At 38.7% G+C, this 19873-nt stretch overlaps 1 protein-coding gene across 1 annotated transcript in view; it reads left to right on the top strand.

Annotated features, from left to right (window-relative positions):
* The first annotated feature begins 1022 nt into the window (after positions 1-1022).
* The window catches only part of BEND4 (BEN domain containing 4), a 45210-nt gene continuing 26359 nt past the window's right edge, over positions 1023-19873 (top strand). The window contains exons 1-2 of the mRNA XM_027836065.1: positions 1023-1542; positions 13012-13572. Coding sequence (XP_027691866.1) covers positions 1023-1542; positions 13012-13572 — 1081 coding nt within the window. The remainder of the gene's footprint in view (positions 1543-13011; positions 13573-19873) is intronic.

Here is a 19873-nt window from a genome sequence, read left to right as displayed (position 1 = left end):
TCTGACTGGGGGAGCAGCCCATTGAGGTACTGAAAGAAGTGGGTAGCGGAGTGAGACAGGGCTGTGGCCGGAGAAGTAGAAGGAAGAGCCCATTTTTCTAACAAGTGGCCCTGGCCCCAAGAAGCTGGCCCAGGGTTCGATTTCTCTGCAAGTTTCCAGGCGGATGCAGAACACACTTTCTATTGGTCAGGACCAGAAGGCCAAGAGGCGCCCGGGGAGGGAAGGTTTTCCCAGGGATTCGTGCCCACTGCAAGCTTACTTCGAGCCACTCCTGGAACGCCTTTCTGGGTGCGGGGTTCTTTCTAGAGCGACAGGGGAGGAGAAGGGCAGCAGGGTGAACGTGCCAGGCGCCGGGTGCCCGGAGCAAGTAGACCGAGGGGCAGCAGCAAGTGCCCGGGGGCAAGGGCTTGTGGAAGAGCGCCCCGGGGCTTTAAGACAAACCACTTCAAGCAGCTAGGCAGGCTCACCTAGGCCAGGTCGCACACTCATTTCACCTGTCTTCAGGGCGCCCCCTCTAGCTATTCCTTCCCCTCCCCCTCGGGCAGTGCGTTCCCCCCCCACCCCCCAGTAAGAGGCACAGACCTAGCAGGCAAGCCCTCTCCGCAGCTGTGATGCCAGGGCCCGCCTCCTTCCCCCATTATCATTAGCAGATATTACCCTAAACACTTGCTCTTTACCTCCCTTCTCCCTCCAGGCATTGGAGAGACCGCCTGTCAATCACGGCCCCGGCAGCAGCCCCCCGCACGGGGGCTCGGCAGTGCCAGCCTTAGCGACAAGCAGCAGCCCCAGCAGCATCGGCGGCGGCGGCGGCGGCGGCGGCAGCAGCAGCCCCACAGAAACACACACATACACTCACATACACACACACACACACACTCACGCTCACACTCACACACACACACACACACACACACACACAGGGAGAGACAGAGAGAGCCCGGAGAGCAGGAGGGGGGAGGGGGTGTGCAGGGGGGGAAACCAGCCCGGAGGAGGAGGAGGAGGAGAGGAGGAGGAGGAGGAGGATGGAGGAGGAGATGCAGCCAGCAGAGGAGGGGCCCAGCCTCCCCAAAATCTACAAGCAGCGGAGCCCTTACAGCGTCCTCAAGACCTTCCCCAGTAAGAGGCCAGCCTTGACCAAGCGGTACGAGAGACCCACCATGGTGGAAATCCCTCCGGTCAGGGCAGCTGCAGGAGGGCAGCAGCCCCACTTTCAGCATCCTCCTGCCTCCATCAGCAGCAGCGAGCAGCATCCTCAGTACCAGGCGCAGAGCTCCTATCCGAACGGGCCCGGCCGAGCCGCCGCCGCCGCCTCCTCTTCCTCCCCCTCCTGCACCCCAGTCGTGTCCCAGGGCCACCTGAGGACTCCAGTTCCTCCGCCTGCTCCCCTTGCTTCCTCTTCCGCAGCGGCCGCGGCCGCAGCGGCCGGGGTCCCCAGGTACGGAGCCAGCCAGGCGGCGGCCGCGGGCAGCAGCAGTAGCAGCAGCAGCAGCAGCAGCGAGGGAAGCAGCAACGGCGCCGGCGGCAGCCTGGAGCTCAGCGCAGGTACCAACTCTTTCCTGTAACTTCAGCTCCCACCCCCTCCCTGGGGCAGCAGTGGGGGGAAGTGGTGGGAGGGAAAACTGGAGCAGGAGTGGAGTGGGGGAGACCCCTCCCCTCGCTCGGCGCGCGCTCTAACTTTGAGGTGATGAGCCAGAGAGAAGAGTAAGGGGACGTGCAAACTAGGCAGAAAGAGTTAGGGAGCTCGTCGATCTCGCTCCCGCCTCCCCAGTCCGCGCACCCCACCCGAAAAGGGGCTCTGAAAACTACTTGCGGACGCTGATTCTAACTCCTCTGCGCCTCCTCTCCCCTCTCACTCCCCGCAAAGTGTTGCTCCTAACAGGTGGCTTTTCCCTTGCAAATCTAGTTCCAAGGAAAAAGAACTATAGGAGCTGGTTTGACAGGATTGTTCAGAAGAAGGTCTTGCAGTGACCAGATTGCCCTCTAACAGGTAGAAGCTGCCGAGATTCATGCCGGCACTGTAACAATGCGATTGGGCTGGGGCTCCAGAGACAACGGCTTACTCCCCAGAGTGACTTTGCTCTTCTCTCTCCTGTCCTCTCCCCGGTGTTCTCCTCTCCTCACTTCTCCTCTTTTCTTTTCTCTTCCTTCTCTCTTTTTTAATTTTCTTATTTTTCTTCCTTATTTTTCTCCACTTTTCAATTTTCCCGTCTCTTTTTCCTTTTCTATTTTTCTTTCTCTTCCTTCCTTTTCTCTCCTTTCTACTTTTCTCATCTTTCTTCTTTCTCCTCTTAGCTTTTCTCTCTGCTCTCCTCCCATCCCTCTCCCCATTTTCCTTCCCCTCTCTGGCCACAAAATGTTGCTTTTTGCTCCTGTTACTTTGAGTGAAAAGTAGATTGGCCTCCAAGGAGATCATAAAATTCCTGGTAGAAATTGGTAGAAATTCTTGGTCCTTTACTGGAGGCCCAAGAAGTCTCAATGTTTGCCTGCCAGAATTGTCTGATATGAAATATTGCTCAGCAGGGGGCCTTATTTCTCCAGTCCGAATGGCATAGAGTTTACAAGAGAATGCATTGTGAGAAGCAGTTTATAAAGAGTTCTAAATTCCTTTTAACACCCCTTTCCCCTTGGGTCTGCAGTGCTAGTCTCTGGAAAAAGGGAATCTTTCTGTTCAACCTTTGCTGGGGAAAAGATGGACAGATAAGAAAGCTGAGTGGGGAAAACCTAAGAGTGATTTTTTTAGTGCCTAGCCCTTGGCTTTATTTAACACATAATAGCCAAAAGTTCCTGCTCAGGCCTTTCATAGCTCTATAGAGCAAATAAACTGAGCAGTGATGAAGCTGAGCCCCTTAGCACAAAGCCTGGCACATAGTAGGTGCTTAATAAATGTTTGTTGATTGATGGGCAAATTCTTTAACTGAAAATGAGGGCACCTTGCCCCCACATGAGTTATGGAGCCCTAAGCAAACGTTATGCTGTTTGTCAATATTTTGACATTTGAATGATTAGTTTTGAGACAGAAAACCTAATTATAGGGTATGGTGAAGACTAGCTCTGCCGCTTCACTGGCCAATTTTGTGTGTCAGGTGTTGTTTAGATGAGTTTTATGATCAGGCTTTGTGTGCATTTTTTCATTATTTTGTCAGCATCTCTTGATCTAATTTCTTTTTCTTTTCTACAATTTGACTTCTCTGTTGCTTCTTTCCTTGTCTTTTTCCCTCCTCTTAGCATCTTCCCTTTAAATCATACTAATCTACTTTATCTGCTTTGGTTCCTGTTTTTTTAATTCTACTTTTGGTTCTTTCCTTTTCCATTCTTTTATTCCTCTCATCTCAGCCTCAGCTTTCTCATTATTTTTTACGTTCTTATATTCTTTTGCCCTTTTTCTTTCTGTATTTAGCTGTTTCTTTTCTCTTGCTCAGTTTTGGAGGGGCCTTTTCTGTTTTATTTTCTCACTTTTTTCTGTTTGGTTTCTATTTTGATCCCTTCTCTCCAATTCTTGTTCTCTCTCTTTAAAAATCTGCTCTTTTTAGCCTTTGCTTTCAATCTTTTAACTTCTCTTTGCATCCTTGCTAGTCTCTCTTCACTTTATTTTTGTCTTCTCTTTTCATTTTCATCATTTTTACCTTTTTCTTTTTTTGCTATGTCTTGCTGTATGTCCTTTTTGCTTGGTGTGTTTTTCTCTCCTATTTCTCCCTCAGAATTATTGCCCTTCATCTTTTCTCTTTCATCTACCCTGATAGTTTTTCTATTTCTGCTCATTACATTCTTTTCTCTTTTGCCTTGTCCTGGACACCATTTTTTTTTTCTCTCCTGATTTCCTCCATAGTTAAACTTATATTTCTATAATTTCCAGTAGGGTCTTGAACTCCTAAATAACAATAAAGTTAGCATCACTGCACAGAGGCAGAAGCTGTCTCTCTTCCTCAGCAGTAAAGGACAGACCATAAAGGGGGCTAGTCTAGTAGTATCAAGGGCGGAAGACCAGTTTTTTCATTGGCAAGATGGGAACTGGATAACTCCTTTCCAGCAGTCAGGAAAGCATGATCTGGTGGGCCCAAGTCAAAATGCAGAAGAAAGCCACAATCTAGTATGTACAAGTTATGCTTATAATAGTAATGATATTGACTGACAGAGACAACTCTTGACAGGGATATGAGTATCCATCTCAGGGACAGTTATCTAAAGAGCTGATTGGTTCTTTGAGAAACCAGTGGTTCCAATTTGAACCAATGAGCAGGTGTGCAGACAGACAGACACTTAAACACTTTGCAAAAAAAAAAAGTGTGTTTTCTCAAAAGACAGTCCACCTGATGCATTGAAATAGTTCAAAGATTAAGTTAAAGAATGAGAGGGATAGAAGTTGAAGTTGGAGAATAGGAAACATGTTCCTATGACCAGAAAACTAATGAGTTAAGGCAATGAATTAAGCAAATGACTGCAGATTGGTCTAGTGTTCTATCAATAGAAATCACTATAAGATTTTTAAAATGTGATATTATAAAAATAGATTTCCAAGTTCTTTTCATTATTTTCATGTGATGATTCTGAACAGAATATCAAAATAATTATCTTTTGAACTTGTATCATACCATGATTTCTAAAGCATATCTTTCCTGTATGGATGGCTTAGAGTTAAAAACCCACGTAGATCTTGATATGCAGCCTAAATTTGGCATCAGGAAATGGGAAATTGCATCTTTAAGCAGAGTACAATCAAAAATGAATTACAATAAATCCTATATAATTGCATAGGTCATTCTCTTTAATGAGATTTTATTAACCTGACTGTCAAGCTTTTGAGTCAGGCAGATATTTTATCTTCTTCAACTGATAAAAGTGTCAGCTATAAACCACCATATAAATATTCATAAATCTACACATCTGTGGCAGCCTATCAGCATCATTCTTTTGGACATTAAAAGCATTCTAATTACTTTCTGTCTAGCAGAGCTGAAATGCTGCCTGTTATAGTATGTGCTTGGCAGGCATGATTGCTTTTGTTTGCCATCACAAATAGCAGCATCCTATTTTATATACCGATGGTCCAGAAAATATTCAGGGTTTGACTGAGCAGGATGAATATTAGGAAGCACCATCTGGTTTTGATAGCACCAAGTATATTAACTCATCTGTTAATTTTTGACACATCATTGATTTATTTATTCAGAAAAATTGCATCCTGTTTTGCTGTATTGATGTTTGACATTATAAAAAAAAACAGATAGCTTTTTTTTTTAAAAAGGAGCACAGTCCTTTGATTTAAGGCCGTAAGCACTTTTTAAAAAGATTTTGTTTTCCAACTTCATAAACACACCACTACTTCATAAAGTCCTTTCTTTAACTAAAGATACAATAATGTTTTAAATGAGGAATTCTACATTTAACTAACTATGAATTCATTTGATAAATGATGGCAGGTCACTGCTTTTAAATATATACATATGTAACATATGCATATATTTCTAGTTCTAGTATGCTTCAGTGTTAACAGATTTCACCCTTTGATGGAACTGAATCAAAACACTGCCACTAATTATGACTCCAGTGGTTTGTTTTTAAATAGAAATAGAATGCTTATGGGAATCTTGTGACTGGTAAATATCTCAGGAGCCCATGCATAAAATAAAATTGTTAAAGTTGATGGGTGAGTTTCTGGACTTCTGCTACCTCACTATCAAATATGGGATGAATGAAGGTACTTAAATGGATAAATTTGGAGGGAATAAAATGTTATTTTTCCTCATTATAAAAAGTAATCATGTGTTCACATCTTGGAAACAAAGCAGACTTAACTTATAACATGACATTATGCACAAGTAGGTGGTACCTACATCACAAAACAAAATAAATTAGATAGAAGTAATCATTATAGAGTAGTGTGTGTGCACTATGTGATCATAATCTATTAGCATCTTCTGGCCTTCAGTGGTTGGTGAGTGGAATAACTAAGATGAATTAGCCTTAGAGCACTTTTGTGAACTGTTGACAGGATGCTTCTGTAACCTCACTTGATTGGTGGGCTCAGTAATTTAAAATTTTGTTTTTAAAAAATATAAGGTACATTTTTCACCCTTTTCTCAATTATGAATCATGGAAGAGTGACCATTCAATTGTATTCGCATGTAATCAGAACTTTCATTTCTTAGCACTAACAGGCATTGCACAATGCTTACATTTCTAATTGCGTTCTGCCTGGAAAGCTAAACACGCTTATGGCTGGAATGTATGTTAAGTGGAAAGATTTGGTCTTGTTTTACATAAAGTATAATAGTAATATTTTTCTTCCTGATGTTTATAATTCCTAAATGTTAAAATAGTAAAATACTTAACTACTGAAAATATAAAAGATTCAACTTTTGAATATCTATTGCTGTTTTTGTCATCAATTCTGAGAAAAAAATTCAATAGAAAAAAAGAAAAAAAATCTCATGGGTGTGAACAAATTGCCTTTGGTGTTTGTATCAATTTTTAATATTCTAAATACAGTCTAACACATTTTGTTAATAATGTATTTATATTACATAATCATCTTTTCTCAGTGCTCTATGAGATTATCTTTCAAAAAAAGAAAAAAATACTCAGCTAAGTCAGACTTTCTTCCTCAAAAACATATACTTTGACATGTGATTTATTGGGGTCATTAAAATACTGAATGTTCTGTAGGACATAGAACAAATGTATTTGAGTGATTGTCTCATGTAATTCAATTTTAACCTTAACTTTCACATATTTCCTCCTTTTATCAAGCATAAATGAAAACAGTATAGCCCTTATACCAGTTGGGCCTATTATGATTAAAATGCACACAAGAATAACTCCAGTTCCAAAATAGGATTATAGGCTTAAACTGAACAAAAAATGCTATATTCTAAAATTATAAAATTCCAATCTGGATTTTCCTTTGATATTTCAAATAAAAGAAATTTCTTCCAGCTTTCCATGTGACCTTGAACAAGTCTTTTCCCCTATTTGAACCAGTTTCCTGACTTACAAAATATACAGGCTGGATTTGACTGATCTCTAAAGTCCCTGGCAGCTCTAAGATTCCTAGGAAATGAAAAAATAAGGTAAATTTTGTTTTTGGGGAATTTCCTCTTCTTCAATACAGACTTGTGATTTCAATACTGTGCGCAACTTCCAGTGAGGAAATTTTCTACAAGTTATTGGCAACTGGTCTATAACTTTTTGCCGCTAGGTGGCACAATAATGCACACACCAGACCTAGAGTCAGGAAGATCTGAGTTCAAATATAACCTCAGACATTTACCAGCTGGGTGACCCTGAGTAAATCACTTCAACTGCTGTGTGCCTTAGTTTCCTTATCTGTAAAATTAGGATACTAATAGCAACTACACCCCAGGATTGTTGAAGGACAAATGAGATAATACTTACAAAGTACTTTGCCATCTTCAAGGTGCTATAAAAATGCTATAAAAATATATAATTATATTATATATTATTATTATATTATTTTTGTCTTAGAGAGTTGCATGGGGGTACTGAGAGGTTAAGTGACATGGGCACATAACTAGTATATGTCAGGTCCAGGACTTGGATTCAGGTCTTCCTAAATCCAAGGTAGGTATTCTTTCCACTAGGCAACACTGCCTTTCTTTTTGAAATTTCTTGCCACTTGAATTTCTTGATTTTTTTGGTCCCCATGAACAAATGTTATACACATGTCTCTGGTGTTTTCCCAAAACTTGAAATTAAACTGTAGCCCCATTTCTTCCCTTCCATATTGGATGGATACAATAAATGTATTTTTATCATAGGAAGGGAAAAGAGCATACCTCTCTCTATCCTCCATATTCTCTAGGATAGTGGATTACCTCCAGTGTTCCTAGAGAATCCCTTGACCACTGTTAAAACTTTACTCCAAAAGCTTTTCCATCCACTGGAAATCATTACATAGAAAACTTAGCTCTAGGGTACCCTATGGGAATGTAAAAGGGCTCTCAGATAAAGCAATGTACTCCCCTACTTCAGACTATATACCCCCAAACTGGACTATGCAGTCCCAGAATCACAAGGGCAAATAGAGAGGAGCAGAGAAGAAACTTGAGTGAGATATTCTCCCTCCCATGTGTAAACCTAAAAAGGGCATGGACTATTGGTTTATATCAGCCTATAGTCCCCATCAAAACAAAGAGAATTAATTGGTCTATACATTTCAATGTGTGCCATTTTAAAGGAAAGTAAATAACCAGGAGTATTTGATAGATTCTGCTAATAACCCCACAATGCCTTATGTACATTATAAAACAAGCACACAGGGGCAGCTAGGTGGCACAGTGGATAGAACACTGGACCTGGAGTCAGGGGGACCTGAGTTCAAATGCGGCCTCAGACCAGACACTTGACAATTACTAGCTGTGCGACCCTGGGCAAGTCACAACCCCAATTGCCTCACCAAAAAATAAAATAAAATAAAATAAAACAAAGTAAAATAAAATAAAATAAAATAAAATGAGCACAGTCAAAAGTTAGTGTAGGTCTGGAGGTGGCTATTCTCATATATCTACGTTTCTTGAACTACTGCATAGTTGACTTAATAAAATGCGTTTCACCTTACTCTTATTTGTGAATAAGAAGTATGTTTCGGGAATGGAAGAGGTGGTGGGGATGGAGAAGAAATCTCAAGATTTCTTCCCAGATGACTATTCATAGATAATCAAAGATGGCAATGGATATAACGTCTTTAAAGAGAAGCAATAATCAGTGGTATGCAGGTCACCTAACCTGTATTAGTATCACACAGTTGTTGGTTTCTGCCTTTTTTTTTAAACCAATCAGGTTTAAGCATTTTTTCTGTTTGTTTCTGGATATTATTCTGGCTGGAAGCCAGGAGAGAAGGTAATATAGTTTATGATTTCATGCTCATGAAATTATAGATTTGGAGGGAGTTTCAGATCTGTAGACTCCCAGAAAGTTAAGCTATATATTCACAATGCCACTAAAAGGTTTTTACTGATTTTTTTCCAACTGATTAGTTTTTCTGATTGTATGTACTCTCATGTGTGTTTTTAACTGATATGACAAAATAGTCTGAAATTATATGCTTAATTTTGACACCTGTGATGTTTTAGTCAATTAATGTTTTCAGTGGAAAATGTTTTTTAGGAAATAGTATTTTAGGTAACCTCCAAATAATGGTGATGTTGCTCAGCTATACATTGGCCTTGAATAGTGACAGAAAAAAAACAAAAATCAGAAAAGACGAAAACACTAGATTGAACATATAATGTTGCATTGGGGCTGTCCACTGGCTTGTAAAGTTACCTTTTAATTCACCTTATAAGTACAGTGAGTTTTTCAAAAAGTACATCTTTCTTTTTGTAGTTTATGACTGAGGAAGAACGCATTAGATGAGGTAGAGATTCTTTGGATGAGCTGTACAAAAAACTTGGGGATATTCCAGGAATAGAAGTCATGATGGTTTCAGATATTAATATCATTGTAGAATCTTGTCTATACTAGTTAACTCAATCCATCAGAACATGATTTAGTAAAGCCAAGTATATGAGGTCAGATGCATATGGATCACACATTCAATCAATCAACAAGCATTGATTAAGCACTTCTGTGCCAATGGTGCCACAGTGGATAGAGGGTAAGACTTGGAGTCAGGAAACTCTGAGTTCTAATCTGGCTTCAAACACTAACTAGCTATGTGACCCTGGGTAAGTCACTTAATCTCTGTCTGCCTCCGTTTCCTCATCTGTAAAATAGAGCTAATGATAGCAACTACTCCCAGGTGTATTGTAAATTATTGCAAATATAAAATGAGATAATGTTGGTAAAGTGCTTTGCAAACCTTAAAGTGCCTTAAACCATAAATGCTACCTAGCTAGATGCTAGATGCCATGCTTAGTGCTGGAGGTACAAAGAAAAAAGCAAAAACTAGTGTGTGTCCTCAAAGAGTTTATATTCTAATAGGAGAAACAACATTTACATAAATCAGTACACAAAAGGTAAATACAGAATGGACGGAAGGTAGCATTAGAGGGGAAGGGTTGGGGAGGGGGTGAGAATTGATGGAAGGAAGGAAGAACCCCCAGGAAAAGCCTCCTGGAGGAGGCAGGGCTTGAGCTAAATGTTACATGCTGCCAATGTAAAGGACTGGAAACATGAGATGGAGTTTCATGTGTGAGGGAACAGCAAGCAGACCCATATATAGCTACATCCCCATTAGTGCAAATAATAAATCCCCTGAAGTAGAGGAAAGTATTCAAATTCACACTACTCAAAGTTATATGAAATATGGTGATTGGTTATAGTCACTGGAAATATACTGGGTTAATTCAAATAATGCAACCATTTCAGGGGGATCTATTATTTGCTCTAATTGGGACTTCACTTAGCCTCACAGAAAGAGAAACTGTGGTCCATATCAATGATATGTACCCCAGAACATACCCAGACATTTTGTAAATGCTTGTCTGTAGTCATAAGGGCTATGGGTGAGAAAGTGGCAATCACACATCAAATCTCCAAATCCAGTGGCCTTTTCTTCAGTTCTCATTCCTCATGAGCTCTTGGCTACATTTGATGCTACTGACTATGTCATCATTTTGGATTCTTTCTTAACCCTTGACCTGACACATCACACTTTGCCATTCTAACTAGGTACATCTTTTCTATCTTTTCTTCTCAGCTGTGTAATGTGAGTGGTGTTCCCAAAGGTTCTGTCCTTGGCCCTTTTCTCTTCCCTCTCTCTCTCTCTCTCTCTCTCTCTCTCTCTCTCTCTCTCTCTCTCTCTCTCTCTCTCTCTCTCTCTCTCTCCAGTCTCCCTCTCTTAGTAATCTTATCTACCGCACCACCTTGATCCAGGTTCAATGACTGCTTCTTCAAAGATTATTCCCAAATCTGGATATTTACTTCTGATTTTTTTCTTAAGCGCTAAACCTGTACATCTCTGCCTCATTTCTTATCTAGCCTTAATCATTGAATGGGCATTGCCTCAGTAAAACTGAGACCTGTTAAACACCTCAGCTTAAGAAGGCTAAGGTCTCCTACTGCATCCAGGGTATCTCCATTAGTCCTGATCTATATCTTGCCAGTGGACACGGATGGTTCTGGAGGAGAAAGTAAGGCTGGTGACTTTGCACAGCCCTCCCTCACTTACATGTCATGCCATAATCTCCCTCATGTCATGGTCCTCTTTGAGAATGAAGGACAAACAACAACAAACCTGTATATCCTATTGTGTAGGGGAATATTTACCTACATGGTGTCCTAAACTCAACTTTTCCAAAACAGCATGTACCATTTTCCCTTGTTACTTTCTCCTCTTTCTGACATTACTGATTCTATCAGTAGCACCACAATTTACCCAGTTTCCATGTTAGAAACCTCAGGGTTATCTTTGACACTTCCTTCTCTCCACCTCTCATATTCAATCAATTTTCATGTCTGGTTGATTCAACCATAATATCTCTTATATCTGTCTCCATTGCCATTCCTACTGTCACCATCCTAATAGTAACCTTCATTATCACAACCACCACCATTGCCCCCAAATCATTTCAATAACCTCCTGATATCTTTCTTCCTCCATTCTCTCTCGACTTTAAGGTATCCTCCATGCTTCTCCCAGCCTAAATCACACATACACACACACACACACACACACACACACACACACACACACACCTTGGTCATGTCACTACACTGCTGAAAAATCCATATTATTTATTAAGTAAACTTCAATCTCCTTTGCCTGTTATGCAGAGTCTGAACATCCTTCTCCCTCTCTTCGTCTGTTGAATGCTTATCCATCATTTAAAGTCCACTTCCTCCATCGTTCATCTCCCCAGTTATGAATGTTCTTTCCTGCCATTGTTTTGCCCTCTAGGAAACACATTGAAACAGCTTTGGATTAAGAGTCAGAATAGATGTGAATCTTTGTTATACCTCTTTTTACCCATGTGACAATGAGCAAGTCGCATGTAGGATCATAGATTTAGAATTACCAGGAATATTAGAGGTCATCTAGTCCAGTTTCTTCATCTTGCAGGTGAGGAAGCTGATGCCTGATGAGAAATTGACTTACCAACTATTGTACAAGTCAAAGTAGCTGAGCCAGGATTTGAACCCGGCTCTCTGACTCCAAATCCAAAGGTGTTTCTACTGTATCATACTGACTCACAAATGAAGTTCACCAAATTCTGTCCATTAAGTCACACTAACCATGAGAAATCCTAATGTAGGGAAGCCGATCTTTGACCTGTACCCCCAGTCCAGAAGGACAGAAAATGTAACTAAAATGTGTGCACGAGGTGACAAACTACCCTAAAGAGGCATTCTATACCTTATCTCTTTGTGATAGAATTAAAGGGAGCGACAACATTGGGGAAACAAAATTTTCTGGGCTCTAAATAGCTAAGCCTCAGGAATAGCAGGTCACAGAATGCAGCAGACTCCAAAGGGCTTTGTGGAACTCAGTTTCCTCATCTGTAAAATGAGATGGCTGGTTAAATAACCTCTAGATTCTTTTCCAGACATTATTTCATTTTTCAGTTTTGTATTCCTAGCACCTAGCACTGTGCCTAGCACGTAGTAGGCACTTAATAACTTTGTGCTGATTGATTGTTTCTCTGTAATGTACTTGTAACATATGATTTTGTGTTATAGTTGTCTCTGTGTGTGTTATCTCTTTATTATACTGTAAGCTTTATTTTGGAAGAGATTTTATCTTATCTAAACTATTTCTCTCCCCCAGTGCCTTGTACATTGTTCTTTACACAGTAGGTGCTTTTAAAAGATTGTCGAATTCAGATGAATTTGATAGTTCAGTGTAAGCCATGATGACTAGTGAGTAAAAAGTCAATAGCACATCCCCCCAGTGGTGGGTAACATATTCTCTTGATATATAAAAGAGACCATAATAAATACTGTTGCTGTTGTTGTTGTTTAAATATTAAACTTTAAAGAGTTGTGGGCATTCCCCTATCCCTCTAAAGACTTTTTGCTGTGGATCTCTGTGATATATCTTTTTATTTATTTCAGAGAGCCGTATGATCCTGGATGCCTTTGCCCAGCAGTGCAGTCGGGTTCTTAGCCTTTTAAACTGTGGAGGAAAACTTTTGGACTCCAGCCATTCTCAATCCATGATTTCTTGTGTAAAGCAGGAAGGTTCGAGTTATAGTGAAAGACAAGAACAGTGTCAGATTGGAAAAATTGTCCATAGTCAGACATCAGACAATTTAGACATTGAGATGCAATATATGCAAAAGAAACAGCAAACCTCTGCCTTCTTGAGGGTTTTTACAGATTCCCTACAAAATTATCTGCTTTCTGGGAGCTTTCCATCTCAGAACACATCATCCGTAAATGATTACAGCCATCTGGCAGATGTGGACCCTCTTTCAACCTCCCCAGTTCATACTTTAGGTGGATGGACCTCCCCAGCCACTTCTGAATCTCATGGCCATCCATCATCTTCTACACTCCCAGAAGAGGAAGAAGAGGAAGAAGGGTACTGCCCTCGGTGCCAAGAGCTGGAACAGGAAGTCATTTCACTACAACAAGAAAATGAGGAACTCAGAAGAAAACTGGAGAGCATCCCAGGTATTCTTGCTGAGTAATTCTGCAAGCATTCTGTCACTTGCCTTCATTTCTACCCTTTCTCTTGGCATTGCCCTAATTTTACCAAGGATGTGGGAATGGGCATTTCAGAAGACAAAGTCATGAACAAAGTGGGGGATTTACAAAGCAAGGCAATCTGGAGCATTGTGCTGCAGCATACTTAGGGATAGGGCTGAATACTAGGGTCCCCTGAGTGATGCCTGTATCAGTAGAAAATCAGTTCCTAGAAAGATGCAGTGAGACTGAAGTGGCTAAGAGTTATGATCCTGAATTTCCTTCACAAAGTGATCATATTACTTTATAATCATTTTAATATTTCAGTGATTTTGATTTATATGTTTTATTAGCCAGTGATAGAAATGAAAATGAAATGGTACTTTCAGCAATTGTATTCAAATAGTGTCAAACAAATGACCTCTTCTTTCCCATTGATTTTCCTTGTTAAGTTATAAAATGTTTGGTTGTTTTTTAGTGGGCACACTCCCACTTAAAATTAATAAGAAACTGAACACTAAGCCTCATAGGTCAAAAACACAACAATAATTCAAGCAAGACCAAAGATACTCACTAAACTGGCTAAACATATTTCCTACTTCTCATCAATGATGTACTTGCACAGTGGCAAAATGACGTTTGGGGGATGATCCTCACCAACTCACAAGCTGCTTTCAATTGATTAGAAAAATCTGTTTAATAGGTTTAATTTCTGTTTCATCTCACTGAATTTCTGGTTTATGGTCTATCAGTGGGAACAGGTGTTTACCACCATCTTGGTAAGAAAAACTATGCTGTAAGGCAGTCCACAACTTGATTAGGGAATATGTAGGAAGGAAGGAAAGGGTTTAAAGGCTGCTAGGGCAGGAACAGGAGTTCAATTTTTTAAAAACATTCCCCCAAATAAGGCCTAATGTAGATTTCACAAATGAAAAATTTTGAGGAATATATATATTTCTTACAGTAGCTCTACACTTATTTCTGCCCAGATAAAATGCAAGAGAACAAACTCATCCCTTTTGTCAAACATAACCTCCAGGCTGAGTCTTCTTGTTCACCCTGTGCCTTGTCAGTGACTATTTACTTAGCACCCTGTTGTCTCTCTAGCTACAGAAAAACCCCAGTGAATCCTTCTGCCCTCTCTAAAAATATTAAATGAAGTGGAGAAACTGAGGCCATTACCCAATTAATTTAGGTCTCAGATATTTCCATTGTGGAACTGGCTGAATTTAGGTCTGAATTATCCAGCTGATTACACTTATCAAAGTAGCCAAATCCAGCTCTATACTTCATTTTACCAGTGTAAATGAAAATTTTGTCTCCTCATTCTTGACATATTTCATTCATATCTCCCTCTCTATAGCAGTGATCATTTCTTTCCTTGTCATATGCAACTCTAGACTTCTTTCTATAATAAGTCAAATGCTTTCTAAGTACTTTGCACTCCTGAAATAGCCTCCCAGGTCTTCTGAATTAAAAATTCCAAAAGGCCATATTGTTTTTCAAACAAGTATTTATACATTAAATATTAGTATAATATACAATAAATATGTGAACAAAAGGGTGACTTTGGTTTATATTACATGGAGATGAACCCCATTTTTAAAAAGAATTCCTTTTCTGCCCCTTCAGATATTTTGTTCAGCACATTCTTGTAATACACTGAGCCAGGTGTCTATCCAGATGAGGAGAGACAGGAGACTAAAGTTAATACACATTAGGCCTTGGCTTCCTATGTTTGAGGAAACCCTGGAGGGTGGTGCAGTCACTCCCTGTGCTCTGGACAGAATTGTTCATTGACAGTCATAGAGAAATGAGCTCAGAGAAGAGTTCAGTCTAACCTGAGTACTTCCTGGTTTCCACAGGGGCAAGCAAAGGCCCAAGTCTACCCCAACACATCTCTGTATTTGACAGCTCTCACTGTTCCCATTTATAAAGCAACGGTCACTATGTACCATGTTGTGAGTAGGAATTCTAAGAATGTTTTTCCTTCCTTCTCTTGCAGCAGTCTCCTTTGTGCAGAGGATGGTAGATTATCCAGATAGCTATTGATGACATTGTTGTTGGACAAATGAGCAGCAATGAGATATATACATATATACATATATATATGTATGTATATACACACACCTCCATACATGTAGAGAGAGAAATTATTAATACAGATACACATATATGTGTATGAAATTCACATTCACTCTTTAAAACTATAATCTAAACTACTCAGCTGTTAACCTGGCTGAGGTGAAGTGAAGTCTGCAGACACATATTTCTGATTACTTCGGATTCCTAGGACACGTGGCAACAACATCCTCATTATTTTTGACAGATTGGTAGTCACAAATATTTGGCAAGCTGTCTAGACTTGATATTCATATTGTTTAGCAAACCTGTGGATCGATTCACCCCCCCATGACCTGAATCAGTGTCCTTCAAGTCCTTGGTGTATCAGTAGTGTCCTAGCAGTAATCACACAGTCTATGTATTTTTTAATATTTTAATTTTATTTTTCAATTATCAAGCATTCATCTTTCCCTCTTGCCTCCCCCTATCTACCCATCCATTAGGAAGGAAGGAGGAAAGGAAGGAAGGAAGGAAGGGAGAAAGGGAGGGAGGGAGGGAGGGAAAGAAGGAGGGAGGGAGGGACAAAGAAAAGGAGGAAGGGAGGAAGGAATGAAGGAAGGAACAAATGAAAGGAGAAATGCAAAATCCCTATATCACATAAGCACAGTGCACCTAAACATATTCCCACACTAGTCATGTGGGACTTTCTTAGTCTCTTTCTTAGTCACGTAGGCATTTCTTATTCTGTATATTAATCCATCTTCTCTCTGTCATGACATGGAAGGCATTCTTCTTTATCAGTCCTCTGAAATTATAATGGACCATTTAGTTGATCAGAGTTCTCAAGCCTTTCAAAATTGTCCATTTTCATAATATTGATGTTATTGTATAAGTTGTTCTTCCAATTCTACAGAGCCAGAGAAATTGCACTGCATTTCTTTAATTATTAGTCATTTGGAGCATTTTTTCTTCATATGGCTGTAGATATCCTGGGTTTCTTGGAGAACTGCCTGTTCATATCTTTAAACAATTTGTCAACTGAGGAATGGCTCTTATTTTTATAAATTTAAATCAATTCCTTATATATCTTGGGAAGAAGACCTTTATCAGAGGAACTTCCTACAAAGAATTTTCCCCAGCGAATTGTTTCTCTTTTAATCTTAACTGTACAGGATTTGTTTGTTAAAAAAAAATTAATTTTATGTCATCAAAAATCATCCATTTTTGTCTTCTGTGATCCCTTCCTGTGTTTGGTCATTAATTCTTTCTCTATGCATAAATCTGATAGGCAATTTCTTCCTTGTTTCTCTAATTTGTTTATAATGTGACCTTTTACTTCTAGTTCACATAACCAATTTTGACCTTATCTTGGTATGACATGGGAGATATTGTTTTAAACCTAACTTTTTCCATACTGCTGTCCAAGTTTTCATTAATTAGTGAGTCCTTATCCCTATAGCTATAGTCTTTATGTTTCTTGAACATTGAGCTACTAGGTGTGTTTGCTTCTGTATATTGTGTACCTAAATTTTTCCATTGATTTATTTATTTTTACCAGTACTAAGTCATTTTGAGAATTGCTGCTTTATAAGAAAATTTTAGTATTGTTAGCCTCACTTCAATCTGTTCCATTTTTTTCATTATTTCCCTTGAGATTTTTGAACTTTTTGCCTCTATATGAATATTGTTATTAGTTTTTCTACTTCTATAAAGTAATCCTTTGATAGTTTGATTGGCATGATATTGAATGACTAAGTTACTTTAAGTAGCACTGTATTTTTTTATATTGGTTCAGCCTACCAATGGACAATTAATATTTCTCCAATTATCTAGGTCTTTATTTCTCCGACCATTTTCATTTACAGAAAAAAAAAAGAGATAAATGAACTAGGTACTATAACTAAAAAACTAGAGAAACAACCAACCATTGTTGTTATTCAGTCATTCAGTCATGTCTGACTCTTTGAAACTAATTTTAAAAACCCAATCAAATGACAAAATAGAAATCATAAAAATCACAGGAGAGATTTAGTGAAATTAAAGGCAAAAAATTGACCTAATAAATAAAACTAGGAGCTTTTAAAATAAAATAAATAAACCATAAACTAATTTGATTAAAAAGAAGAGAGGAAAACCAGGTAACCAGTACCAAAAAATGAAAAATAAGAATTCATAACAAAAAATAATAGAGTATGAGAATCCCAACTATATGCCAATAAAGTCAACAACTTGAATAAAATATTTACAAAAATAAGATATTCATATTAATAGACCAATAAATAGAGAATTGAAACAAACTAATTTCAGTGGATGAAATTTAATAAATCACAAAGGAATTCCCAAAGAAAAAAACTCCAGGATCAGATGGTTTCACAAGTGAATTCTATCGAGCATTCAAAAAACAATTAATTCCAATATTACATAAATTGTCTGTGTAAATAGCAAAAGTAGGAATCCTACCAAATTCTTTCTATGACACAGTCTTGATACATAAACTTGGAAGAGTCAAAACAGAAAAAAAGAATATAGACCAATATCCCTAATAAACATTGATACAAACATTTTAAGTAAAATACTAGCAAAGAAGCTAACAAAAGATATAACAAAGATTATATACTATTCCAGGTTGAATTTATACCAGGAATGTAGAGTTAGTTTAATATTAGGAAAACTGTAAACTTAATTAACTATACTAATAACAAGACCCATAAAAATCATGATCAATTAATGCAAGAGAAACATTTGACAAAATAAAATACCTATTTCCATTAAAAACATGAGAAAACATGGGAAAAACTTGACCATTCCTTAACATGATAAATAGCATATATCTAAAACCAAGAGCCAGCATTATATGTAATAGTGATAAACTTGAGTCCTATTCAATAAAATCAGAGGTGAGACAAGGATGCCTATTATCACTGCTTCTGTTTGACCTAGCATTACATGAGCTGACTACAGGAATGAGACAAAAAAGAAGAAATTGAGGGAATAAGTCTAAGAAAGAAGAAACAAAACTATCAGTGTAGCATACTTAAAGAACCCTAGGAAGTCAGCTAAAAATTAATGGAAACAATAACCAGCAAAGTTGCAGGACATAAATCCACATATATATTCAAAATTTCTACATAATACCAATAAAACCCAGCAGGAAGAGACAAAAAGAGAAATTCTATTCAAATAACTGCAAAATGTAATAAATACTTAGGAGTCTACCCACCGATACATATATAGAAGAATTATATAAATACAACTCCGAACTGTACTGTACTGTACTGCATACAAAACCATTTTCACAAAGATTGAGATCTGTTGAATCTTCTTGAACCCTTTTGTGATTCAGAAGAGAGACAATACTTCACTTAAAATTAGGCTAGTGGTCATTTTTTATTAATAACGTTCATTGCCAACTTTAATAACATCTACATTAAATCAATAGTTATTTCACGAAGAAATCCCACAGTTCTAATTTGTACCTATCTGGTTTCAAGTGATTGACGTTAAAAAGCCAGAAGAAAAAAAAAAGAAATGATTTGCCAATTATAAATAGAAGATAAATTAGGGGAGAGTTAAGGTTTAAAGTCAGCAGACTTGAGTTACCAACTATAAAGCATGTGTGAAGAAAAGCCTTAATATAGAATCTCATGAGAAAGATCTGCATGTTTGGTTGGAAAGGTGTTTCAGCATGAGGAGAAAGTTTGACCCAAGTAGAGAAGGAAGCCCAGATACTTCAACAAGTATCAAAGTCAGCTATGATTAGGATATCAGACCCTCTCATTTTTTCACCCCATTGCCCATGCATTTCCCCAAAGCTTTCATCTGTTTGCATAGCCTCCCTCCCTCAGATGAATGCAATTCCTGTTACTTTGAAGGTAAGCCATCACTAGCAAAAGCAATTTTCTCCAGGCCATAACTGGCTTACATAACTTGTGACCTGCCTTCTTCTAAACAATTGTGGTGCTACCTAATGGTCAAAGTTGCCCTAGAGCAGTGGTTGTTAACCTTTTTTGTGTGTCAGGATCACCATTAGCAGTTTGGTGTAATTTACAGACCCCTTATCAGAATGTTTTTAAATAATTAAAAGAAATGCTAAGTTCCCATAAAAGGTTAATGAAAATAAAGATCTAATTTTTTTTCCCATCTAGGTTCACACACACTACTCCACCCCCTACCCCCACCCCTGAAATCTATCTAAGGACTCCTCTGAGGTCCATGGACCTTAGGT

The sequence above is a fragment of the Vombatus ursinus genome, unplaced genomic scaffold (genome assembly GCF_900497805.2).
Source record: "Vombatus ursinus unplaced genomic scaffold, bare-nosed wombat genome assembly UNPS02014818.1, whole genome shotgun sequence".
Lineage (NCBI taxonomy): Eukaryota > Metazoa > Chordata > Mammalia > Diprotodontia > Vombatidae > Vombatus > Vombatus ursinus.
The sequence above is the reverse complement of the archived record's forward strand: the minus strand, read 5'-3'. Positions and strand labels throughout refer to the sequence as shown.